Source organism: Neomonachus schauinslandi, chromosome 4, assembly GCF_002201575.2.
Source record: "Neomonachus schauinslandi chromosome 4, ASM220157v2, whole genome shotgun sequence".
Classification (NCBI taxonomy): Eukaryota; Metazoa; Chordata; class Mammalia; order Carnivora; family Phocidae; genus Neomonachus; species Neomonachus schauinslandi.
In genome coordinates this window covers 146,717,112-146,744,516 of record NC_058406.1, presented here as the reverse complement: position 1 = coordinate 146,744,516, position 27,405 = coordinate 146,717,112, and the positions used below count along the sequence as shown (strand labels likewise).

The window sequence follows — 27,405 nt, the reverse complement described above, 5'->3', positions numbered from 1 at the left end:
TTTCATTTGGGGCACCTGAGTGGCTCAGTTGGTTAAACATCTGCCTTCGGCTCAGGTCATGATCCCAAGGTCCTGGTATCGAGCCCCTCATCAGGCTCCCTGCTCAGCAGAGAGTCTGCTTCTCCCTCTTCCTCTGCCTTTCCCCTCAGCTTGTGCTCTCTCTCTCAGATAAATAAATAAAATCCTTAAAAAAAAATAATAACAATTTTCATTGAAATGTGTCCAGTTATAAGACATAAATTAGGAACTCCAGAGAAAATTTTTATTTTTAATGCCTATTTAAAAATACTAAATCCTGCATCTAGATTGGTGTGTATAGTCTCCTCTAAGAGACTATATTCATTTTGAGCCATTTAATGTGGGGTGCTTTGTTGGCTCAGTTGGAAGAGCATGCAACGAACGCTTGATCTTGGGGTTGTGAGTTCAAGTTCCATGTGTAGAGCTTACTAAAAAAATAAATAAACTTAAAAAAAAATAAAATGGGCAATGCATGGGGAATATAGTCAATAATATTGTATTAACTTTGTATGGTGACAGATGATAACTAGACTTACTGTGGTGGTTAGTTCTCCATGTATACAAATATCAATTCACTGTTGTATACCTGAAACTAATATAATACTGTATGTTAATTACACCTAAATGAAAATAATAAAATGGGATTGTGTTCTAAAGATTTGGAACTACTTAAGCGTTCTATCACATGTAACAATGTGGATAGATTTATTTTCATGAACCAAGATTTGGTTTGCTGGATGAATTTTCTAGTATTAAATTATTATCATGCCAAAATTCATATTATTATATGGCTTTTTAAAGCAGGAAATATTAACTTTTTTCATGACAGAATATAGCCTTAAATACGGTAGTTACTGTTTTCTTTAGTTGTTTGTCTTAACTCCAGAAAGATAAATTCAGGTTCTATCAGTTCTTTATTATAGTATAGGCATTTTATTGAGTATCAATTAGTATGTTACATGTCCTGCAAGTGCCATTGTATTTGCATTGGATATTTTTGTTGAGAAATCTGGCTGCTAATAAATTGAATATGTGTGCTTACCTATTTATTATGTGAGTCTTATTCAAAGAGACGTATTTCAGCCTTGAGCTGACTAAATGTTTCTTAAAACTAGCCGTTTGTACTGATGTAAAACCAAAACATGGAGGGGAAGATTGCAGCAAATGGCTTAAATATCTGAATAAGTTTGGAAGCATCTTTGCAAATTTCTCTGCTCTCAAATTTAACTTGTGTGTGACATTTACAGGGATGTTGTGGAGATGATAGTGGTCTCATGGAAGTAGAGGGAACTCATCCATCACGGACAATGAGTATTAATGCTGCAGAGTTAAAACAGCTTCTACAAAGCAAAGAAGAAAGTCCAGAAAATTTGTTCCTTGAACTAGAGAAGCTTGTTTTGGTAAAAAAAGAAAAACAAAAACAGAAACAAGATAAAAACAGCTCATTCCCAAGATACATTTTCTTTTCTCTTTGACTAGTACAAGTTTTTCATAGTGACCTTTTTAAATAGTGAACCCTCAGTTGGATGCTTATAAAGTTTGAAATACTCTTTGAATTAATAATTTGGGGTGAAGTCCTCCATACTATTATGAATCTTAAGGAAGAAGGCAGTAGTTTTTGAATTATCTATTGTTTGAATGCAGGGTACCCCCTGCTACCATTCTTTAGAAATAAAATGACAAGTGTTTTTCATGTTTGTTTTATTTGAACATGTTTAATATTAAGTTGATAAGTTTTTGACAGTGTTCCAAATTTCTTAGTAATCAAAAAATATAACATTTTCTATTAAAGAATCAGTAGATTATGGGCATAAATGTTTGAGTTTTACCTGCATCATCTTACTCTGCTTTTGTCTCTATCTAGGAACATTCAAAAGATGATGACAATCTGGATTCTTTGTTGGACAATGTAGTTGGACTTAAGCAGATGCTGGAGTCATCTGGTGATCCTTTACCTCTTGGTGACCAGGATGTAGAACCAGTACTTTCAGCTCCAGAATCTCTCCAGAATCTGTTTAACAATAGGTAAAACAAGGAATGTTTTGTGGCTTAGTAGATAATGTGTACTTAATGACTGGGATCTTAAAGAGGGCCAGCAAACTATTTTTCTGTAAAGGGCCAGATAATAAAAATTCTAGGCTTTGTAGGTGACATTCAGCCTCTGTTGCATATTCCTCTGTAGTGTCTTGTTTGTTTCTTATGGCTTCTTAAAAAAACTTAAAAAAAAAAAAAAACCATTTCTAGCTTATAGTCTGTACACAAGCAGGCTTTCAGAATAGGGGCCATAGTTTACTGATCCCTGTTCTAAAGGTTATATGCCTCTTGATCTTTGGAGCACTGTACTTATGAAGCATAATGATCTTCAGTTTGATGGAATTATTCCCTAAATTTAGAAAAAGTAAACACACAGTTTCTGTACCCACTGGTACAATGTAATAAACTCGGTTTTTAAGTACTAATTTTACTAACAGTTTTGAGGTGAGAGTACCATTTTTAATTGTACCTTCCATGGATTTTGCTTAGAAGATAAGCTAAAATATTTGATTTTGGAATTCTGTGTTTTACCAAATACCTTTCTTGTTCTAGGACTGCATATGTGCTAGCTGATGTCATGGATGATCAGTTGAAATCCATGTGGTTCACCCCGTTTCAGGCTGAAGAGATTGATACAGATCTGGATTTGGTATAAGTAATTTTATTACTAAATATTAGAAAAAAAGTTATTGTTGATTTTTTTGCTTTTTGTGTGTATTAGCACTAAAATAAGTGAGATAGCATATGGCTGTTAAAAGCCCATTTGGGGACTAGTCCTGCATTATTTTTATATCAGTTGCCCACTAATGGTGTCTAGAACACTTAGTTCTTTCTAGTTAGTGATCTGTATATTTGAGAATGAGATTTTTTTAGGGAAAAATTATGTTTTTGCCTAAGTACCCTGAAGCACTTTGTTTTCTTATATTTGTAGGGTATAGAATAGAGAAAAGTATTCTACAAAATTAGTTTATTCCTGTTTTGGGGTTTAAGGAGAGGAATGGTATTTTGGCAATCTCTTAATTTGGGGGAAATGTAAAGAATCAATTCATTAAAATAATATAGGTACAAATGGGAATTCATATTCTTAAACGTAATGCTGTGGACAGGTAAGAGTATAATTAAACATTTAAAATTTAAAGCACCCTGATTTATGCTTCTCAGAGCTGTATTAGGGAGGATGATTTCAGTTACATATTATTGTACCATATATTGTTTTTTTTTCCCTTGATCAAAAAAATAAATATATTTGGATATTCTCTGGTCCAAAAAGTATTAGTATTTATCATGTCTCATTGCACACGAGACTAAAAGAATTGTTTGCTTTACATTTAAGGTATATTTAGTATATTGAGGGCTCCTTTCCCTTTTTTAAAAATATCGCATAAAGTTTTATTTAAATTGCATTAAAGAATTATTTTCTCTTGGAGTGCCTGTATAGCTTAGTCAGTAGAGCATGTGACTTTTTTTTTTAGATTTTATTTATTTTTTTGAGAGAGAGCAAGCAAGAGAGCACAAGCAGGGGAGTGGCAGAGGCAGAGGGAGAGGGAGAAACAGACTCCCCACTGAGCTGGGAAGCCCAACACAGGGCTTGATCCCAGGATCCTGAGATCATGACCTGAGCTAAAATCAAGAGTCAGATGCTTAATCAACTGAGCCACCCAGGCATCCCCACCATGTGACTCTTGATCTTGGGGTTGTGAGTTCAAACCCCACGTTGGGCGTAGAGCTTACTTAAAAATTTAAAAAGAAAATTAATTTCTCCTTTAGTGTAAATTGTTCAGTGATTTTTTAGAACTTCTCTGTCCAATAGAATTTTATGCAGTAACAAATGTTCAGTAATCTGCCCTGTCCTACAGTACCCATTAACTTTATGTGACTGTTGAGTAATGAACTGTTGCTAGTATAACTAAGGAACTGAATTTTATTTTTGATTTAATTTTAATTAATTTAAATTTAAATAGGCACATGTGGTTAATGGCTACCATATTTAGTATCACAGATCTAAAATATTTGTGTTAGAAGTTGTTTTATAATTTTTATGTTGAAACGCAACTATCTTACAATGAAGATTGTAACTTTACATGGTTTAGAAAATTTGGGGTCTTTTAGGTTTGCTAAATTTAAATAAAACTTAAGGAAACATAATTTTTATTTCCCTGGAAGTAAAGTTAGGTTGGACCCTCATTTAATGCATAGAACTTTGAGAACTGTGGCACAGAATCCTTTTATTATAGATATTGTGGCTATACAAGGCTTACAAAATATGTTATTTTCAGGTTGTTTTGGAAGAGTTCTGGAGATGCTACTTTGTTAATTTTTATAGATAAATCCTGAGTTCCTTGTCAGACAGCAGAGGTCTCCCAAAATTAACAGCCCTTCTTTGAGGAGGAATGCCACCCCACCCCACCCCAAAATGCAGCTGAATTCCAAGATTTTTTCTTTAACTACCAATGATGTTGCTTTTTGAAAAGGTGATGGAAAGGGGTGCCTCGCTGGCTTAGTTGGTGGAGCATGCAACTCTTGATCTTGGGGTTGTGAGTTCAAACCCCATGTTGGATGTAAAGATTACTTAAAAATAACCTTTAAAAAAAAAAAGAGAAAGGATGATGGAAAAGGGCAGACCTATAATTTATTTATTATAAGAGTTAAATATAATCTATAGGAAATATGAATTTCTGTAATCAAATGTTACATTACTAATTACATTTAAGATGTATTTCTCATTTTGTTTAATTTTTATGACTGCAGGTGAAAGTTGACTTAATTGAGCTCTCTGAAAAATGCTGTAGTGACTTTGACTTGCATTCAGAATTAGAGCGCTCATTTTTGTCAGAACCATCATCTCCAGGGAGAACTAAGACTACTAAAGGATTCAAACTTGGGAAGCACAAGCATGAGACCTTCATAACTTCAAGGTAAAATTTATCTACTGAAGATCTTGATCATGGTCATGGAAGCTTATTTATTGTAATGTACTTTAAGATAGACACATAACTATAGAGAAAAAAGGAAGGTGATGTAATACTTGAATCATGAATATTGTTTGGAATTTTTTTAGAGATAATACTTTGGCCAGGATATACCCAGTACATTTGTTACATTGTTCTACTTTATGAGAGTTTGGGTGGTTTGAACAAGTGGTGAACTGGATTATTTTAAATAATTGTTAGTCATATCAATAAAATGTGAGTACCGTTCTTAGCTAGTTTTGTTGTGTATCCCTGGAGAGTAATAGAGATACTTGCAACATTAACACAACTGAATGAAGAAATAATTGAAATGTAGTTTTCAGTATTGCAAACATTGACTTACATATTCACCTGAAATATGAAAAAAAAAAAAGAAAAAGTTTTCATGGAGTGTTTTTGTTTTAATAGTGGGAAATCTGAATACATTGAACCTGCCAAACGAGCTCATGTTGTGCCACCACCAAGAGGAAGGGGCAGGGGAGGATTTGGACAGGGTATACGACCCCATGATATTTTTCGTCAGAGGAAGCAGAACACAAGCAGACCACCATCTATGCATGTCGATGACTTTGTTGCGGCTGAGAGTAAAGAAGTGGTCCCTCAAGATGGAATACCCCCACCCAAACGGCCACTTAAAGTATCACAGAAGATTTCTTCTCGTGGTGGATTTTCAGGCAATCGAGGAGGACGGGGTGCTTTTCACAGTCAGAATAGGTTTTTCACACCACCTGCTTCAAAAGGTGACTACTTAAAGTATGCTTTCTAAGGGTCAGAGTATTGGAATATTAGAACATTGAATAGAAGTGATTTAGATGTAAGTGATTCAGATAAAGTATTTTTCAGTTACTACAATTAAGCTACTACCTCAGACCAGTGGTAACTATTTGCAAAGTACTCTATTGGGTAGAAAAAGTCTTTTTTAAGTTAATATTTAATTAATTGCCTGTTTAGTGATAAGTTTAAAAGAAGTTAATTGGCCAAATATTTTCCTTTTCACATTGGGAATTGTGTTTATCCTTTCTGAGTAGTATCTATACATTCTGAGTAGTGTTATACAGTTCTGCTTACCAACAATTTCTTTACGATTTTTTTTTTTAAGATTTTATTTATTCATTTTGGGGGGCGGATAGTGAGAGAGAGAGAGCACGAGCAGTGGGGAGAGGGGAAAGCAGGCTCCCTGCTGAGCAGGGAGCCGGGCATGGGGCTCCATCCCAGGACCCTAGGATTATGACCTGAGCTGAAGGCAGAGGTTTAACCAACTGAGCCACCTAGGCACCCCTCTTAGGATTCTTTTGTGTAGTTCACCATTGAGTCTCTTATCTACTTGCTTCTTGATGTTACATTTAATCTGTTTTTCGGGGTTTGTTTTTTTTTTTTTTTAGATTTTATGTTTAAGTAATCTCTACACCCAACGTGGGACTCAAACCCACTACCCCAAGATCAAAAGTTGCATGCTTTACCGACTGAGCCAGCCAGGCACCCCATTTAATCTGTTTTAAATTGCTTCAAGATTTTATCTGTTAATGAATTCCATTTCCAACATTGTACACCTGTGTCATACCTATTTCAAAATGCCACCCTCCATATGGGAACTAGGGAGACCACTGCACAGCAGAGCTTTAAACACAAATCTTGTTTCTTTTTAAAGGTACTGTTGTGGAATTTAACAAAAAAACACAAAACTTGTTTTATGGATTGTTAAAGGTGGCTGCTTTATTTACTGCATGATATTTTTTGCTTCTGTGGTTTATTAAACATTGTTCCTGTTTAAAAAATGCTTCAAGATTTTAGAAACTGAGTGTACTTGTAGAAATTATACTTTAAATTATACGTGGGACTCCATCCCAGAACCCCAAGATCATGACCTGAGCCAAAGGCAGATACTTAACCGACTGAGTCACCCAGGTGCCCCAAGTGTCGAATCTTTTTTAATCCAACTGAAGTAGAGATCTTGATTGTGTTTTCTGTGTTTAGGAAACTACAGTCGTCGGGAGGGAACAAGAGGCTCCAGTTGGAGTGCTCAGAATACTCCTCGAGGAACTTACAATGAAAGTCGAGGCGGCCAGAGCAACTTTAACAGGGGCCCTCTTCCACCATTACGGCCACTTAGTTCTACAGGTATACATCCTTCCTAGTTGATATTGCTGAGAGAGGGAGGTGAATCCTCCTTTTCAAATTGTTGGATATTCTATACTCTCATTCTGGGAGAGAATATTTTAGAATGTAGACTTATTATTCTAAAGGCAATTTAATTTTATATATGCAGATGAATGCCCAGTGTATATTTCCTGTAGGAATAATCAAAATTCTGGATTCTGAACTATGTGTATAATCTGAGCAGTTTCACAGTGATGTGCTCTGTTTTTTGTAATCTTAAAAAATTTTATTTATTTATTTGAGAGAGAGAGAGGATGAGCAGGAGCGGGAGAGGGAAAGGGAAAGAGAATCTCAAGCTGACTCCGTACTGAGCACAGAGCCCAACACAGGGCTCGATCCCACAACCGTGAGATCATGACCTGAGCTGAAACCAAGAGTTGGACACTTAACAGACTGAGCCATCCAGGCGTCCCATGCTCTGTTTTTATATTTCAATAATGAAATCTAATCCTTAAGGTACCTTTTTTACCGAAGTATTTCAATAATAGAGATATCTTCATACAGTATATTCTATTTTTGTTTACAATATTGTCTTGTGTGTGTAGACTTGTAACCTGTTTTTCCTAAAACACTACTATATCGAGTCTGGAACTCCTGATCAGAAGTAGCTTTTGGTTTCAAATGCACTTTCTTTTTTATAACAGCTTTATTTGAGATATAATTCTCACATATCATAAAATTTACCTATTTAAAGTGGACAATTTAGCAGTCTTCACCACATTCAGAGGACCTGCACGTGGATTTTAAAGGAGCAAAGAGTAACTCCTGTCTTAATTTGAGTTCAGTTTTATAGATTACTATTTCTGTAGTGGGAAAGGAAAGGATGTTACGACTAAAAACTATATTCTTTCTTTTATAGGCTACCGCCCAAGTCCCCGTGACCGTGCTTCCAGAGGTCGTGGGGGTCTTGGACCTTCCTGGGCAAGTGCAAATAGTGGCAGTGGAGGCTCAAGAGGAAAGTTTGTTAGTGGAGGCAGTGGTAGAGGTCGTCATGTACGATCCTTTACACGATAAAAATTCTTTTGGGAACATCCTGACTGTATATGAACATTTCATGAGGACGATAAAAATAAAATAAGACATTAAAGGACCAACTTAGACCTAGCAGTTATCTGGAGACATCTGAGAGAATATTTTTATCTGAAGAAAGCAGATTTTGTTTGATACCTAACACAAGATTTCAATAAAAATCCAAACTTTGTATGTATGTTTGTATATATTTTTTCCCTCTCATATATAACTATTTACAGAATTTCTTAGGTAGAAAATGAACAATGAAGTGACTTTGGTTTTAGTGTATTTTTGCCTATGCCACAGATGCCCCCAATACTTTCTCAGCTCATCGTACCCTTTAGTGTTGCAGTAATTTTTTCATAGCACATCTAAGCCAAAAGAAATACCTAATATTTCCATTTATTAACAGTTGGGTCCAAACAACTTTGTAAGAATTTCTTTTTTAAAGATTTTATTTATTTATTTGACAGAGAGAGACACAGCGAGAGAGGGAACACAAGCGGGGGGAGTGGGAGAGGGAGAAGCAGGCTTCCTGCGGAGCAGAGAGCCTGATGCGGGGCTCGATCCCAGGACCCTGGAATCATGACCTGAGCTGAAGGCAGACGCTTAACGACTGAGCCACCCAGGTGCCCCCTTAGTAAGAATTTCTATCATAACCATGAGTAACTGTGAACACTGCCAACTTCTCAAACCTTGGAATCAGCTTGGACACCATCAGTATCATTTTCTCTTCCACTATGCTTTTCGCACAGTATTTTTTATCACAACTATTGAAAACCTGGTTTTGCAAAGATAACACTGTCATAGAAAAATATACTGTTATCTAATACTGAAGATGTAAAGTACCTTGAACCAGTAGTTTGTGTTGTGTCTAACAGTTATGTTTCTCTTAAAAACTTAAAATACCATGTGGTATTTGTGTTAATTTACTAGGGTGCCCTGGTGGTACAGTTTTGGAAATCTTTTTGGCTGTACCAAAAGAAATATGACACTCTTCTTTACATTTGGAAGAAGTATGTATGGGGGAAAAAAAAGAAAAATATGTACATACTTTGTGTTTCACTTTTATACCTACTTATGCTATTTCATTATGCAATTTTATTAAGCCTAAATGAGACATAGCCTAATAGTGGTCTTTTGAGAATCAGAAACATCTAATAAAATCTGGACTTTATGTACAGAAATGAAGGTTTTAACTTTGAGGAAATAGCCATATTTTCCCCAAGAGGTATCTTAACACACTTAGCCTATATAAGTGGCAAAAAATAGAGTTCTTAAACAACAAAGGAGTGTGTGAATCTCATGCCATCCCTTTATCACTGTTTGCCAAACTATTTGTGAGAGTACAAAGTATGTTTGGAAAATACTTTAAAGAAAAGCTCAGAAAAAAAAAAAAAAATCTCAGCTCTAAAGGTTCTGATTCAAGCAAAAGGTAATGGAAATCTTTTCATAACCAATGGCCTGAAAAAATCCAAGATAACCTAAAACTCTTTCTTTCTTTTTTTTTTTTTTTAAAGATTTTATTTATTATTTGACAGAGAATGAGAGAGAGAGCACATGAGAGGGGGGAGGGTCAGAGAGAGAAGCAGACTCCCTGCCGAGCAGGGAGCCCGATGCGGGACTCGATCCCGGGACTCCAGGATCATGACCTGAGCCGAAGGCAGTTGCTTAACCAACTGAGCCACCCAGGCGCCCCTAAAACTCTTTCAATCCTGAAACCTAATGAGTTCATTCTCTGAAATGTATTTTCTTTTCTTTTCTTTTTTTTTAAGATTTTATTTATTTATTTGACAGAGAGAGACACAGCAAAAGAGGGAACACAAGCAGAGGGAGTGGGAGAGGGAGAAGCAGGCTTCCCACAGAGCAGGGAGCCCGATGCAGGGCTCGATCCCAGGACCCTGGGATCATGACCTGAGCCGAAGGCAGACGCTTAACAACTGAGCCACTCAGACGCCCCTGAAGATGTATTTTCCACATTAGAATTCGAAGTTTGTTCCTAATGTCTGACATAAGTACATGAAAAAATAGTTGTTTTTTAAAGTAACTGCATTTCTTAAATAAAGTAACTGAATTTCTTAAATAATAACATGGATATATGTATAGATACATAATTACTTGGTTTGTTTTTTAGCTTTAAATTGAATATAATCTCAGCTGTTTCTGCTGTTTGTCTTAGGTTAATGCCCAATAATTCAGGCCAGCCAAAGTAATAAATTATTAACAAATACAAATTAATACTGGGCAAATTTAGTGTTCTGAGTAATTAAGAGTCTTTTTTTTTTTTTTAAGATTTTATTTATTTATTTATTTGAAAGAAAGAGACACAGCGAGAGAGGGAACACAAGCAGGGGGAGTGGGAGAGGGAGAAGCAGGCTTCCCGCTGAGCAGGGATCCCGATGTGGGGCTCGATCTCAGGACGCTGGGAACATGACCTGAGCTGAAGGCACATGCTTAACGACTGAGCCACCCAGGCACCGTCCCCCCCCCCTTTTTTTTTTAAGATTTTATTTGTGAGAGAGCAAGAGCACAAGCTGGGTGGGGGGGGAGGGGAACAGAGGGGGAGAGAGAAGCAAATTCCCTTCAGCAGGGAGCCCTATGTGGGGTTGATCCCAGGGGCTCAAATCCCAGGAATCTGAGATCATGACCCAACTGAGGACAGATGCTCAACTGAGCCACACAGGCGCCCCAGTAATTAAGAGTCTTAGATATAACATGTTAACTATTTCTTTCATGCATATATCACTCATTTTTTATAACAATCTAGCAAAGGGGGTATACCATAATTTTATAGATGGAGAAAGCTGAGGAGCTTGACTCGAAAATGATAGAAACAGGATTTAAAACCAGGATGACTAGGGCGCCTGGGTGGCTCAGATCGTTAAGCGTCTGCCTTCGGCTCAGGTCATGATCCCAGGGTCCTGGGATCGAGTCCCACATCGGGCTCTCTGCTCCTTGGGATCCTGCTTCTCCCTCTGCCTCTGTCTCTCATGAATAAATAAATAAAAATCTTTAAAAAAAAAAAAACTATCTTAAAACCAGGATGACTAGCTCCTAATTCTTAACCTCTTTTTTATATCTTGGAGAGGTATGAAGCTACTTTTTAGGTTGAATGAGATTAAAGATCAAAATTTATCATATAGAAGTAGAAATTCAAAGGCTTAACATTCTGTTTCTTTTATTTCAGAAGTGAGCCAGACAGATAACTCAGGGATGGTTGCTGTCATATATATTTAGATCTGTATGGAAGACCACATACCTTCAAAAATATTAGAAAATCAATTTTATATGTACTTTGGTGGAATAGGTGTATGTGTTATTTACAAAACTATGTTTTACATAAGACATTTCAGGAGAAGTTTTTTTTTAAGATTTTATTTATTTATTTGACAGAGAAAGAGACAGGAGAGAGGGAACACAAGCAGGGGGAGCGGGAGAGGGAGAAGCAGGCTTCCTGCCGAGCAGGGAGCCCGATGCGGGGCTTGATCCCAGGACCCTGGGACCATGACCTGAGCTGAAGGCAGACGCTTAACCGGCTGAGCCACTCAGGCGCCCCCAGGAGAAGTTTTGAATGGTACTTAGAAATTAATGAAAATGGAGAATACCTTTGGGAATAAAACTTACTCTATTTAGTATATAATACAAGGAGTTATTGAGTTAATGAGTTAAATCATTGATAGAATGATTCATATTTCTTTAATAAGAATAAGAGGGGTGCCTGGGTGGCTCAGTTGGTTAAGCATCTGCCTTTGGCTCAGGTCACGATCCCAGAGCCCTGGGATCAAGGCCTGCATCGGGCTTCCTGCTCAGCAGGGAGTTTGCTTCTCCCTCTCTCTCTGCCCCTCCACCCCACTCGCGCTCTCTCTCTTTCAAATAAATAAATAGAAATCTGAAAAACAGGGGCACCTGGGTGGTTCAGTCGTTAAGCATCTGCCTTCAGCTCAGGTAATGATCCCATGGTCCTGGGATCGAGACCTACATCCGGCTCCCTGCTCCGCAGGAAGGCTTGCTTCTCCCTCTCCCACTCCCCCTGCTTGTGTTCCCTCTCTCACTGTCTCTCTGTCAAATAAATAAATAAAATCTTTAAAAAAAAAAAAATCTGAAAAAAAAAAAAAGAATAAAACAGAGGGGCGCCTGGCTGGCTCAGTCAATAGAGCACGTGGCTTTTAATGTCGGGTTTGTGAGTTTGAGTCCCATGTTGGGTGTAGAGATTACTTAAAACTAAAGTATTTTTATTTTTTTTTATTTTTATTTTTTTTTAAAGATTTTATTTATTTATTTGACAGAGAGAGACACAGCGAGAGAGGGAACACAAGCAGGGGGAGTGGGAGAAGGAGAAGCAGGCTTCCTGCGGAGCAGGGAGCCCAATGCGGGGCTCGATCCCAGGACCCTGGGATCATGACCTGAGCCGAAGGCAGACGCTTAACGACTGAGCCACCCAGGCGCCCCAAAACTAAAGTATTTTTAAAAAGAAAAAAGAGGGGCACCTGGCTGGCTTAGAAGAGCATGTGATTCTTTTTTATTTTAATTTAATTTAATTTAATTTTATTTTATTTATTCATGAAAGAGAGAGAGAGGCAGAGGCAGAGGGAGAAGCAGGCTCCTCGCTGGGATCATGACCTGAGCCGAAGGCAGACGCTTAACCATGAGCCACCCAGGCACCCGAGGGGCAGGGGATTCTTGATCTTGGGGTCATGGTTTCGGAGTGTAGAGATTACTAAAAAAAAAGAAATGCTCTGAAATATTGCTGTGCTTCTTAAAAACAGTATTTCTGGTAGTAATCCGTATGTGAAACAGTAGCAAGTTCCATTAGTTTAGTCTTTTTGCTTTGTATAAAAATACAAAAACCTGCAGATTGAGAATGTAAGAATGAGGGTATGTCTCCTGAGCATCTACTGTGTTCCATACACCCTAGGACAGCCTGGGGAATATAAGGATGAGTAAGATCTATTTTCTGCCCTCCAGAGGATCACAATCTAATGGAAGAAACACTCATGTAAACAAAAATTTTTAAAGTTAATAGGTAAGTGTATAAACATAGAACAACTCAAGAGTTTTTGAATAATCCAATCAGTACATTTCAAACTGGAGTTTTAAAAGTATTTTTAAAATAGCTAAAAAAAGAAAGACTTGACATTAGAATTATATGTTAGACCATAAATAACATCTTTGGAATTGTTTTTGCATAAAGACTAGATAAGATGAAAAAATTTGTGAATTTATTTTTAAATTCATAGGACAGATTAGGAATTAGCAAGATTTTATAAGGGTCCTGTAGACTCATAAGCTAGAGAAAAGGATGCACTCAACTACTAGCAGTGGCCTGGAAAGTAACAGAAATGCAAGAACCAGCTGAAGAACAGACAGTGAAAACCGGAGAAGAGTTGTCAGTTGGCATTTTGCCTTCAGTACCAGGGAGGAAATTGGGAGAGTTGAAGCAGGTGGCCCTGGAGATTGCCTGCAGTGTTTAAGGAAACTAGGTCCAATGCTGACACATCTTCTGACTTCTTTAAAAAAAATGTTTTAAATTTTATCTTATAATTAAAAAATATTATTTGTGGTCAAACACAATCTACCATCTTAACTGGTTTTTAGTGTATAGTTCAGTAGTGTTAAGTATATTTACATTGTTGTATAACCAATATCCCAGACTTTTGCAGGTTGCAAACCTGAAACTATATACCATTTAACAACTCCTCAGTCCACTCTTCCTCCAGCCCCTGGAAACCACTATTCTACTTTCTGTCTCTATGAATTTGACTAGATAATCATCTAAGTGGTATTTGTCTTTTGTCACTGGCTTATTTCACTTAGTATAATACCCTCAAGTTTCACCCATCTTGTAGTATGCCAAAGTTTTCTTCTTTTTAGAGGCTGATGATACTCCATTGTATGTATATACCACATTTTGTTGTTGTTATTGTTCATTCCTCTATCAGTAGATACTTGAGTTGCTTCCACTTATAATGCTGCTAAGAACATGGGTGTACAAATATCTGCTTAAGACCCTACTTTCAATTCGTTTGGGTATATCCACAGAAGTAAGATTGCTGGATCATATGATAATTCCCTTTTAAATTTTCTTAGGAACTGCCATACTGTTTTCCATGGTACCCGCACAATTTTCCATTTCTATCAACAAGGATTCCAATTTCTCCACATCCTCACCAACTCTTGTTATTTTCTATTTTTAACAGTAGCCATGCTAATGAATGTGCTTCTGATTCTTTTAAAGAGAAGCCAAAAATCTAGATTATTGTGTAAACAATTTTCAAATGTGGCAATTAATAACATCTGAACCAAACAAAATGCAAGTGCACGGCAAAATGTGGCCAGAGGGTCCTATCCTGAAGAGTTTGATACTCTATTTTAGAAATTGGAACTGGATTACTATAAAAACTTACTTTCATTTGAGATAGTAAAATTTACCAAGTAAATCTGTGATAGGACATGATGCTAAATGCTAGAATTCTTTGGCACCAAAAAGCCTGGATTTGAGAACCAGCTTTATCATCTATTAGCTGTGCAACTTTAATAAACTTTAACCTCTGGTCCTAAATCTGTCTACCTTATCTACCTCACTAGGTTTTAAAGATTAAATAAAGTCTGTATTTGATTTTTTTCTTTTTTGATGTGTAGAGCAATATTATTTTAAATGAGAACCTCTACTGCCTGTAAAAAAAGTATACTAAATATGACATACTTGTTATTTCTGAAGTCCTAGAAATTAGTGCCTGCTTGAGAAATAATGGGAAGTTATGGGAATGGAGCTATACCAATTTGTAGCTCTACTAAAGCATTTTGATGTGGATTTTAGGGAGATTTTTAGTTTGGGGACACTTTTATAATGGTCTTGTAACATAGATTCTAAGGGAAGATAGTCCAGTTTCTAATAATGCCTGGGATACTTAGGGGCATGTGGTAAAAATTTTTAAATATAAGGAGGTGGTAGATGATACAAATATGCAAGAAATAGTGGGAGTAGTCTGGCCAGTGTAGGATGCAGGGATGGGGAGTAGAGGAAGAGGAGGGAAGGTGTACTTGGAGATCAAAAGTTGCATGCTCTCTGGACTGAGCCAGCCAGATTCCCCTTTTTATTCTTTTAATTATTTTTTTCAAGTTAATGAATCTTAAATGATTTGAGTTGAAAAACTGTATATTATTTCCAAATGAAGATCTCTTTGTTTGCTAAGAGACGCTTTGGGAATGTTTTGTTAAAGCTCTGAACTAAAGCAGGCCTAATGGAAACCCCTTAAGTCTTAAGCTGCTTTAAGTTATCTACTCTAGGAGTGGTGCTTTTCAATGTTCTGGGAACCCTGGAACAGTACAATTGCCTGGGTGGCTCAGTCGTTAAGCTACTTACTCTGACTAAACATTTCACCTGACTCTGCTAGAACAACTTAGGGTCCTCTGAAGTCAGTTTCCTTTAAATAAGGAATGAGAGTGCGCCTGGGTGGCTCAGTTGGTTAAGCAACTGCCTTCGGCTCAGGTCATGATCCTGGAGTCCCGGGATCGAGTCCCGCATTGGGCTCCCTGCTCGGCAGGGAGTCTGCTTCTCCCTCTGACTCTCCTCCCTCTCATGCTCTCTGTATCTCATTCTCTCTCTCTCAAATAAATAAATAAAATCTTTAAAAAAAAAAATAAGGAATCAGAAAGAGTTCATCTGTGGGCACCTGGGTGGCTCAGATGGCTAAGCATCTGCCTTCGGCTCAGGTCATGGTCCCAGGGTCCTGGGATTGAGCCCCACGTCAGGCTCCCTGCTCCGCAGGAAGGCTTGCTTCTCCCTCTCCCACTCCCCCTGCTTGTGTTCCCTCTCTCGCTGTCTCTCTCTGTCAAATAAATAAATAAAATCTTTAAAAAAAAAAAAAAAGAGTTCATCTGTAAGCCAAAGTCAGGTAGAACAAATACGATCCAAAACTAGTCCATAAGCATGTGGAACTTTAAAAAGTTGTTCAATAACTTTATCTCCAAAACTCATTTCGATGAAAAGGCAGGAAAATCAGAAATTATAAAAGCTAGGCACTAATACTGGCTTTCCCATTCATTTTTTTTTCCTGTTTTTACTTTTATTTGCATTTATTTTATGCAGAATTTTCTCTCGGGCCATAAGTTTTTGTTTCAGTTTCTTTTGGGATGTCTTTTTCTTTTGTGCAACCTCCTCTTCTGGTTTAGGAACAATCTGCTCTTTTTCAGTAAGGATCATTTCAATGTGGCAGGGAGAGCTCATGTATGGGTTAATCTGACCGTAAGTCCTGTAAGTTCTATGCCACATCTTGGGAGCTTTGTTCACCTGGATGTGCTCAGTGACTGGAGAATCTACATCTAAACCCTTAAGTTCAGCTTTACTCTGCATTTTTAACCATCCGCAGTAAAAATTCAGCACTGTTTTTAGGTCACTGATCCGGGGTCTGGCCCCACTGTTTGGCCTGGGCACACCTACCAACTCCACCTATTAGAGCGACAGAAATGGCACACATTGCTTCTTCAGAGCCAATCTTTCAGATTACTTTGATGACTTTTTGGATATGCAAATCCTTGATCGCCTGGTCAGTTTCACACGTGTTCTTAAAGTGAACACGAAGATTTGAACCTCTTGGTTTGCATGATTTTGTAGGGTTTTCTGGGTCAAGTGAATAGCGAACCATTTTCAGAGATCACTTCAGGCCACTTAGGGGAAGAGCCTGCCTTTCCCATTTATTAACTTGTGCTGTGTGACACAAACAAATTAAATCATTGGTGGGCCTCTGTTCTCTCATCTATTCTGAAATACAGAAGTCAGAATGTCTGTGATGTGGAGGAGAGTATGAGTCAGAAGAGAAATGTTATTACAGATATTCATTGTAGAGTTAAAGTAAAAAGTAGCAGTCCAGAATTGATGAAATGTAGTGGCTACACAAATGAAATAAATGAAATAAACACAACTAAAAAAAGAAGGGTAATTACAGTAAAAAGAGGTTTCCAAATTCTCTTTCTCCTCTTCACTCTTCCCCCAGGAGAAACGTTCAGCTCTTATGTTGGTGTTGACTAATCAATTAACCAGTACTACCAATAACCAATAATGTTAATTCAAAATTTATTCAAAATTAAGAGTTACAGAAGCTTAAAACAATTTTTTATTGAAGCATAATTAACATACAGTGTTATATTAGTTTAAGGGTACAATATAATGATTCAACATTCTATACATTACTCAGTGCTCAAGAGTTACAGAAGCTTTTACCTCTGATAGGTTTAATGTTAACTGAACCTGGGGACTCAGTATAATGTCCTTACAAAAAGTATTTAGTGGGGATAACATTTTAGTACTTACTCAATGATTAAAGAAGGGAAAGAAATGAAGTAAAATTGATCAAAATATTTGTTTCCAAAGATATCTGTATCCTGGATGAAGATTTTTTTTTTAACTACACTCTCGTCTTCATTCATTGTATAACTTTAAATAGCATTTCTACATATTGATTCCTCTAACTTTCCAACCCAGAGCTGTCCTGTGACACCCAGATTTGCATCTTTCTTTTTTAAAGATTTTATTTATTTATTTGACAGAGAGACACCCAAGCGAGAGAGGGAACACACAAGCAGGGGGAGTGGGAGAGGGAGAAGCAGGCCTCCCACTGAGTAGGGAGCCTGATGGGGGCTCGATCCCAGGACCCTGGGATTATGACCTGAGCCGAAGGCAGACGCTTAACTGACTGAGCCACCCAGGCGCCTCCAGATTTGCATCTTGACATCTCTGCCAGATGTCTAGTAATCTCCACAAGTTTAACATACTCAAACTGAGCTGTTGATATACCCTTCTCCACCACAGTCATTACTCCTTTGTTATCCTCTTTTTAAAATTTTCAGTAAACAGCAACTCCATGCTTCCAATTTCTCAGACCAAAAAGTCTTAGAGTCATTCTTCCCTACTTTGTTTCTTTCATGCTCTACCTCTGATCTGACTTCTATCATCTAAACCTATCTAGACTCTAACTGTTCCACCTCTGATGCCGAGCCACCATTGTCTCTTGTCTGAATTATGATAATAGCTTCCTAACTCAGCTCAAAACTCTTCAGTGGCCTCAGAATAAAAGCTGGAGTTCTTACAATCACCCACAGGTTTTTCACCCTCCTTTTTATTTCTTTGACTTCATCTACTACTCTCTGAGCTCACTTTGCTTCAGCTACCACTCTCTGACTGTTCCTACTGGCCCTCAGTGCTTTATTGCTTCAGGACCTTTGTTCAAAGATGCCTTCCCTGGCTACCCTATATAGAATTTCAGTACTTCCATCTCTGCTTTACTCTTCTTCTTACCACTTTTCATTCTCTAACACTATATAGTTTACTCATTTATCTTCTTTATCATTGGATGCAAGTGATAGACTTTATGATTGAAATGCAGAAAATTACAAATCATTTATGTAATAAGATATGTTAGTATTGGGAAATAGTTATATTCTTTCTAAAATGACAGAAAACTTTCTAGCCTTTATTTCCTAGCCCATCTTTATCTAGTACCATAAAATAATTAAGTGAAGTAAAATGAGTAGTTCATGATGATAATTTTTGTTAGAAAGAATAAAAAGTGAGATTGATTTCTCCTCCCATAAATAATTCCTATAAAATATAAATAAACCTTTTGAAATTTACTGTTTCAAAGAAAAGTATTTTATTTGCTGTGTTCTAAATAGTACTATACTTCTTTTGGATTATACTCATCAGTTATAATTTTGCTGTTTGTCCTTATCTTTTTTTTTAAGATTTTATTTATTTATTTGACAGAGAGAGAGCACAAGCAGAGGAAGCAGCAGAGGGAGAGGGAGAAGCAGGCTCCCCATGGAGCAGGGAGCCTGATGCGGGGCTCCATTGAGGACCCTGGGATCATGACTTGAGCCAAAGGCAGACGCTTAACTGACTGAGCCACCCAGGCACCCCCTGTCCTTATCTTTATTGTAGAAAATTAATCCTAATGTTTGCTGTTATATAATGCATAACATCTTTATTTAAAACACTAATTTTGCTAAAATAAAGACCAAAAATTTGTAACAATATAGTATATAAAAAAATGATACAGGGGCACTTGGCTGGCTCAGTTGGTAGAGCATGTGATTCTTGATCTCAGGGTCTGAGTTAAAGCCCCACATTGGGTATAGAGTTTACTTAAAAATAAAATAAAATTAAAAAAAAATGATACCCAGTCTACCACAGTTCGGTAAAATTTAATATTCCCTAATTCTTCACATATATTTTAGAGTAAATGGCCTTTTTTTTTTTTTGAGAGAATGTAAGTGAGGAGGGGCAGAGGGAGGAGAGAGTCTTAAACAGGCTCCATGCTGAGCCTCAATTGTGGGGTTTGATTTCATGACCCTGAGATCATGACCTGAGCCAAAATCATTAGTGGGATGCTTAACCAATTGAACCACCCAGGCGCCCCTAGAATTAATGGCTTTTGAAAATCAAGCTAAATTATGAAAATTATTCTATTCACACTTTTTTTTTTTCAAGTGGGCTCCACACCCAACATGCCCAAGGTGGGGCTTGAACCCATGACCCTGAGATCAAGACCTGAGCTGAGATCAAGAGTCCAGTGCTCACGGACTGAATAACCCAGGTGTCCCTATTCATGCATTTCTAAGTGTTTTGTTTAAACTGGAATATTTTTATAGGTAATACAGGCAGTGACCTGGTTTGGAGATACTTTTTTTTAAAATATAGATTTTATTTACTTATTTGAGAGTGAGAGAGAGCGAACATGAGTGGGGAGGAAGGGGCAGAGGGACAGAGAGAGGAAGAAGGAGACTCCCCACTGAGCAGGGAGCCCACAGGGGGCTGGATGCTAGGTCTCTGAGATCATGATCTTAGCTGAAGCCAAGAGTCAAAGAGGCTTAAGCAACTGAGTCACCAAGGTGCCCCTGGAGATTATTTTACATTAAAAAGCCTATGACCTATATATTTCTCTGCCTTGTCACTGCATTAAAAGGTGTCAGACCACTTCTAAAACGTTAGTTTGCCTATTTGTGCCGAGTACTTTATTTATTTATTTTTAAAGTGTGCCAGGTACTGGGCGCCTGGGTGGCTCAGTCATTAAGCGTCTGCCTTCGGCTGAGGTCATGATCCCAGGGTCCTGGGATCGAGCCCCGCATCGGGCTCCCTGCTCAGCGGGAGGCCTGCTTCTCCCTCTCCCACTCCCCCTGCTTGTGTTCCTGCTCTCGCTCTCTCTCTGACAAATAAATAAATAAAATCTCTCAAAAAAAAAAAAAAAGTGTGCCAGGTACTTTAAAGGCCTATACTATTTTAACAACGTTGCTAAAGTCACTTCATTCCTAAAATGCTGCATAATTTAAGAACTTTATGGTAAAGAATATTTGCATACTATTTTTCCAAGCACATAGTATTATGCAGACCATCTAACTGCCTAAACACATCCATGTAGATGTTCTTAGATTTAAGAAGTATGCGTCGTCTGTTCTAAAATGAGGTCTGTATCAGCACCTACAGCATGTGACAGTAGGCAATCAATCAATAAAAAACAAATATTTTTCCAAGTAAATATTTTTTAATTGAACCATAAATCTGAAACTACAAGTGCTTAAAGGGAAACGCAAAGAGACATGCGCAGTTAAGTTCATCCAATCAGAGTCAGGCTGAAGGAGGCGCAGCCTCAGAAAGGTAGTGCGCACGCTCCGCTAGCTTGTCCGCTATAGGCTGCGCCGAGGCGGGAGCCTTAACCTCCGTTGAAGAGGTTTCTGTCTACCCGAATTCTTTCTCGGATGACGCCCGACTTCTGTCGGATCTTTAACGGTACGTTCTTGGAGGGGAAGTCTTGTGGGGCTGAGGCAGCCTGTGGGGTCGTGCGGGACAAAGTGGGGAGAGGCGCCGAAGCCGGCCTCCGGGGGGAGGGAAGGAAGGAGGTGGAGCAGGGAAGGAAGGCGGTGGAGCGGCCGGGGGAAGGCGGCGGGGGCGGGGGGTGGCGGGTGCTGAAGTGTGAGGGACGGCCTCGCTGTTGGCCACGGGGTGGGCTGGTGCGGAGGCTGGCGGTAGCGGTGCGTTTGTGGTGGGAAGGTCCCAGGGAGAGGCGACTGTGGGCGGTGATCTCTCAGCGGTCCGCCGGCTTTCCTTCTGCGGTGCTTGGGTTTATTTCCACCAGGACTAATCTACGTTAGCCTGCACGGTATTTGCCGGTTAATTAATAGACGATGTCTGTGGACACTTTTAACGGGGCCACAAAGTCAAAGGAGCGACTCAAGTCACGAAGTGTAACTGCTCCTTAACGGTAGTAGGAAGCCGAAAACCAGGTCTCTTGCTGTTCTTGATTGTTCTTGCTCCTAGAGGTTTAATGGTTGCACCCTTCAAAGACTGCTTTATCATTATCTAATCTATAGTATTATCAAAATCCATATGCTCAAGTTTACACCATTCAATTTAAGTCTTCGATTCTTTTCAGTAACCCTTTGTGATGAAAATAAAATATCCCTAGCTGTGAAACTTGTTTTCCAAGGTTTTTTACACGTTTATTCTGTTACATTTTTAAAGATATGGTTGTAGTGATGATCTATTTTCATGTTTGGAGTTAATTCTATCAGATTCATGGATGATTTCTGTTTTGGGTATTTTTTAGGTCAGCATTGCTGAATATGAGACGATCTGCAGCACCAAGTCAGTTGCAGGGGAATCCCTTCAAAAAACTAAAATTTATACCACCAGGGAGAAGTAATCCAAGTCCAAATGAAGAGAATACAAAGATGAGTCCAGACGTAAAATTATTTGAGGTAAAAAAAAAAAAAAAAGCATAATATAGAGAAGGATGCATTTTTTTTTTAAACATTTCATTTAAAAAGTTAACAACACTTACTGCCTGAAGGAATTTTTAGTATCTTTGATAAAGTCTTCCAAAAACTTTAGAGTAATGATTACATAATTTTTTTTTCTTTTTCAAGGAATGACTTGCAGTTGGCTCTATAGGATAAACTTCTGTTAACAGTAAAAAATACCTCTGTGAGGGAGAGGGTGGATATTCTTGTAAAAATAAATTATTCTAATCAGTATTCTTTTTAAAGTTACCACATAAATGAAAACTTAGATAAGGGGCGCCTGGCTTCCTCAGTTGGAAGAGCATGCGACTCTTTTTTTTTTTTTTAAAGATTTTATTTATTTATTTGAGAGAGCGAGAATGAGAGAGAGTACATGAGAGGGGGGAGGGTCAGAGAGAGAAGCAGGCTCCCCGCCGAGCAGGGAGCCCGAGCGGGACTCGATCCCGGGACTCCAGGATCATGACCTGAGCCGAAGGCAGTCGCTTAACCAACTGAGCCACCCAGGCGCCCCGAGCATGCGACTCTTGATCTAGGGTTATGAGTTCAAGCCCCACCGTGGGTGTAGAGATTACTTAAAAAAAATCTTGTGGATGGAACTAGAGGGTATTATGGTAAGCAAAATAAGTCAGCTAGAGAAAGACAAAATATCATGATTTCACTCACATGTGGAATTTAAGAAACAAAACAGATGAACATAGGGAAAGGGAAGGAAAAATAAGATAAAAACAGAGAGGGAGGCAAACCATAAGAGACTCTTAACTATAGGGAACAAACTGAGGGTTGCTGGAGGGGAGATGGGTGGAGGGATGAGGTAATTGGGTGCTGGGCATTAAGGAGGGTACTTGATGTAATGAGCACTGGGTGTTATATGCATCTGATGAATCACTAAATTCTACCCTTGAAAGTAATAATACAGTATATGTTAACTAAATTGAATTTAAATAAAACATTTAAGAAAATGAAATCTTAAAAAAAGAAACTTTAGATAAGGTGATTTAAGGAGTAAACACGTAAGTAATAATCTGTATAACAATTCTGGACATTCTTTTTTTTTTTTTAAGATTTTATTTTATTTTTTAAATAATCTCTACACCCAGTGTGGGGCTCGAACTCACAACCCCAAGATCAAGAGTCTCATGCTCCACTGACTGAGCCAGCCAGGTTGCCCCCATTTCCTTACATTTTTATCTATAAAAAGTAAATGCTTAAAGCAGTACCTCACCTCCATTTTTTTTTTTTTTTTGAGTAAACTCTATGTCCATTGTGAGGCTTGAATTCATGAACTCTCGAGATGAAGAGTCGCATGCTCTACCGACGGAGTTAGCCAGGTGCCCCTAAAGCAGTCTTGATTTTTTACTACTAAGAGAAAGGATTGTTTTTGGTCTTATGTCTAAGACCAAAGGTCTTATTTATATAGATAGTATATAAAGGTGTATAAAATGGGCAGTCCACATTTCCTGCTGCTCTACAGTTTTCTGATCCATTCATGGTATGGGGATTAAAGTCTACAAATTCTTTTTTTTAATTTTTTTTTAAAAGATTTTATTTATTTATTTACTTAAAGATTTTTTATTTATTTATTTGAGAGAGAGAGAGAATGGGAGACAGCATGAGAGGGAGGAGGGTCAGAGGGAGAAGCAGACTCCCTGCCGAGCAGGGAGCCCGACGCGGGACTCGATCCCGGGACTCCAGGATCATGACCTGAGCCAAAGGCAGTCGCTTAACCAACTGAGCCACCCAGGCGCCCAAGATTTTATTTATTTATATGACAGAGAGAGACAGCGAGAACAGGAACACAAGCAGGGGGAGCGGGAGAGGGAGAAGCAGGCTTCCCTCCGAGCAGGGAGCCCGATGTGGGCCTCGATCCCAGGACCCCGGGATCATGACCTGAGCCGAAGGCAGACGCTTAACGACCGAGCCACCCAGGCGCCCTACAAATTCTTTTTCCCTCTCCTTTTTGGTTGTTGTAGTTGACATACAATATTATATTAATTTCTGGTATACAACACACAGTGATCTGACAATTACATACGGTATGTCATGCTTATGATATTAAGTGTAGTCACCATCTGTCACGATTTTTTTCCTTTTTTTATTGTGGTAAAAAATATATAACATAAAATTTGCTATTTACCATTTTTAAGTTTGCAAAATAAGTGACTTTAATTATACTCACGCTATTGTGCAGCGATCACCACTGTTTTCAGTTGGAAACTTTTTCATTACTTCAAACTCTATAACCACCATTAAGCAGTAATTCTCTATTCCCTCCTTCACCCACTCCCTTGTAGCTACTACTGTACTTTCTATCTTCATAAATTTGACTTCTAGTTACCTCGTATAAGTGGAATCAGACAATATTTGCCCTTTTGTTTCTGGCTTATTTCACTTAGCATAATATTTTCAAGGGTCATCTGTGTTGTAGCATGTGTCAGAACTTCATGACTTTGTATGGTTGAATAACATGCATTTGTATGTATACACCACAGTTTGTTTATCCATTCACTTTTTTGATGGATACTTGGGTTGTTTTCACTTTCTGGCTGTTGTGAATAATGCTGCTATGAACACAGGCATGCAAGTTTCTATTTGAGTTCCTGTGTTCATTTTTCTAGGACTGGAATTGCTGGGTCATATGGTAATTCTACGTTTAACTTTTTGAAGAACTACCAAAATGTTTTCGACAACTGCTGCTGCACTGTTTTACATTTCCACCAGCAATGTGTGAGGGTTCCAGTTTTTCCACGTCCTCAGCAACACTTATTATTTTCTATTTTGTTTTGTTTTGATTGTAGATATCCTAGTAGGTGTGATTGGTTTTTCACTGTGGTTTTGATTTCCATTTCTTTTATGAATAGTGATGAGCATCCTTTCATGTGCTTATTGGCTATTTGTATCTTTGGAGAAATATCCAAGTTCTTTGCCTGGTTTTTAATGGATTGTTTTATTATTTATTTATTTATTAAAATATTTTATTTATTTATTTGACAGGGACAGACAGTGAGAGAGGGAACACAAGCAGGGGGAGTAGGAGAGGGAGAAGCAGACTTCGCGCTGAGCAGGGAGCCCGATGTGGGGCTCGATCCCAGGACCCTGGGACCATGACCTGAGCCAAAGGCAGACACTTAACGACTGAGCCACCCAGGCACCCCTTTAATGGATTGTTTTATTGATTGTCTTTTTGTTGTTAAAAAGGTCTACTAGTTTTTATTTATTCATTTATTTTTAAAGATTTTATTTATTCATTTGAGACAGATACAGAGAGAGAGAGAGCATGAGCAGGGAGAGAGGCAGAGGGAGAAGGAGAAGCAGGCTCCCTGCTGAGCCAGGAGCCCGATGTGGGGCTCGATCCCAGGACCCTGGGGTCATGACCTGAGCCGAAGGCAGATGCTTAACCATCTGAGCCACTCAGGCGCCCCAAAAAGGTCTACTAGTTTTTAACTCTGCTTTTTTTGGTCTGCATGTGTTTGTTTTATCCTACATTTCTTTAGAATTCTGGCCACAATGTAAGAAGAAAACACAGGTTTCTGTTTTTTTTTCCCCCAAAAGATTTTTTATTTACTTATTTGACAGAGAGAGACATAGTGAGAGAGGGAACACAAGCAGGGGGAGTGGGAGAGGGAGAAGCAGGCTTCCCTCAGAGCAGGGAGCCTGATGTGGAGCTCGATCCCAGGACCGTGGGATCATGACCTGAGCCGAAGGCAGACTCATAACGACTGAGCCTCCCAGGTGCCCCTTATTTTTTTTTAAAGATTTTATTTATTTAATTGTCAGAGAGCGAGAGTGTGCATGCACACAAGCCCGGGGAGCCGCAGGCAGAGGGAGAAGCAGGCTCCCCACTGAGCAAATAGCTCGATCCAGGGCTCTATCCCAGGACCCTGGGATCATGACCTGAGCCGAAGGCAGGTACTTTACTGACTGAACCACCCGGGCGTCCCAAGGTTTCTTTTTTTAAAAGCAGCTTTAATTAGATAAAATTCACATACCATACAAATCATATACTATATTCACAGTTTTGCAGTGATCACCAAGATCCATTTTAGAACATTTTCATCACTCCAGAAAGAAACCTCGTATATATTAACCAGTTGTTCTCCATTTTTCTCCAGATCTCTCAGCGCTTTGCAACCACTAATCTTTTTTTCTGTCTCTGTAGATTTGCCTATTAGCGACATTTCATATAAATAGAATCATACATTCATCATACTTGTAGCTTTTTGTGACTGGCTTTTTCCAGTTAGCATAATGTATTCAAGGCTCACCCATGTATCAATAATTAATTTCTTTTTATTGCCAAATTTATTAGTTTTCTATTGCTGCTATAACAAGTTATCGCAAGTTTAGTGGCTTAAAAGAACACAAATCTATTACAATTCTGTAGGTCAGAAGTCCAAAACAGGTTTCACTGGGCTAAGATCAAGGTGTTGCCATAGAAAACCTGAGAGACTTCATGAAAAATTGCTAGAACTGATACACGAATTCAGCAAAGTTGCAGAATATAAAATAAATGTACAGAAATCTGTTGCATTTCTATACACCAATAATGAAGTAGCAGAAAGAGAAATCAAGGAATCGATCCCATTTACAATTGCACCAAAAACCATAAGATACCTAGGAATAAACCTAATCAAAGAGGTAAAAGATCTCTGAAAACTATAGCACACTTTTGAAAGAAATTGAAGACACAAAGAAATGCAAAAATATTCCATACTTACGGACTGGAGGAACAAATATATTTTTTTTTTTTTTAAAGATTTTTATTTATTTATTTGACAGAGAGAGACACAGTGAGAGAAGGAACACAAGCAGGGAGAGTGGGAGAGGGAGAAGCAGGCTCCCCGCCGAGCAGGGAGCCTGATGCGGGGGCTCAATCCCAGGACCCTGGGATCATGACCTGAGCTGAAGGCAGATGCTTAACGACTGAGCCACCCAGGCGCCCCGGAGGAACAAGTATTGTTAAAATAATGTCTATTCTCCCTACACATTCAGCGCAATTCCTATCAAAATAGCACCATCATTTTTCACAGTTAGAACAAACAGTTCTAAAATTTGTATGGAGCTAGAAAAGACCCTGAATAGCCAAAGTAATGTTGAAAAAGAAAACCAAAGTTGTAGGCATCACAATTCTGGACCTCAAACTGTATTACAAAGCTGTAATCATCAAGACAGTATGGTATTGGCACAAAAACAGACTCATAGATCAGTGGAACAGAATAGAGAACCCAGAAATGGACCCACAACTCTATGGTCAACTAATCTTCAACAAAGCAGGAAAGAATATCCATTGGAAAAAAGACTTTCACAAATGGTATTGGGAAAACTGGACCATTTTCTTACATCATACACAAACATAAATTCAAGATGGATGAAAGACCTAAATGTGAGACAGGAATTCATCAAAATTCTAGAGGAGAACATGGGTAGC

At 38.3% G+C, this 27,405-nt stretch overlaps 2 protein-coding genes across 3 annotated transcripts in view; both read left to right on the top strand.

Annotated features, from left to right (window-relative positions):
* VIRMA (vir like m6A methyltransferase associated) overlaps nt 1–8,381 on the top strand; it is a 63,283-nt gene extending 54,902 nt beyond the window's left edge. The window contains exons 18-24 of one of the 2 annotated variants that reach the window (XM_021688238.1): nt 1,266–1,418; nt 1,883–2,043; nt 2,605–2,701; nt 4,801–4,967; nt 5,430–5,761; nt 6,996–7,139; nt 8,038–8,381. In XM_021688238.1, the coding sequence (XP_021543913.1) occupies nt 1,266–1,418; nt 1,883–2,043; nt 2,605–2,701; nt 4,801–4,967; nt 5,430–5,761; nt 6,996–7,139; nt 8,038–8,192 (1,209 nt within the window). In that variant the 3' untranslated portion in view covers nt 8,193–8,381. The remainder of the gene's footprint in view (nt 1–1,265; nt 1,419–1,882; nt 2,044–2,604; nt 2,702–4,800; nt 4,968–5,429; nt 5,762–6,995; nt 7,140–8,037) is intronic. The other variant, XM_021688239.1, reaches the window with a different exon arrangement.
* A 12,499-nt stretch (nt 8,382–20,880) lies between these two features.
* The window catches only part of RAD54B (RAD54 homolog B), an 86,307-nt gene continuing 79,782 nt past the window's right edge, over nt 20,881–27,405 (top strand). The window contains exons 1-2 of the mRNA XM_021688249.1: nt 20,881–20,970; nt 21,788–21,938. Coding sequence (XP_021543924.1) covers nt 21,804–21,938 — 135 coding nt within the window. The 5' untranslated portion in view covers nt 20,881–20,970; nt 21,788–21,803. The remainder of the gene's footprint in view (nt 20,971–21,787; nt 21,939–27,405) is intronic.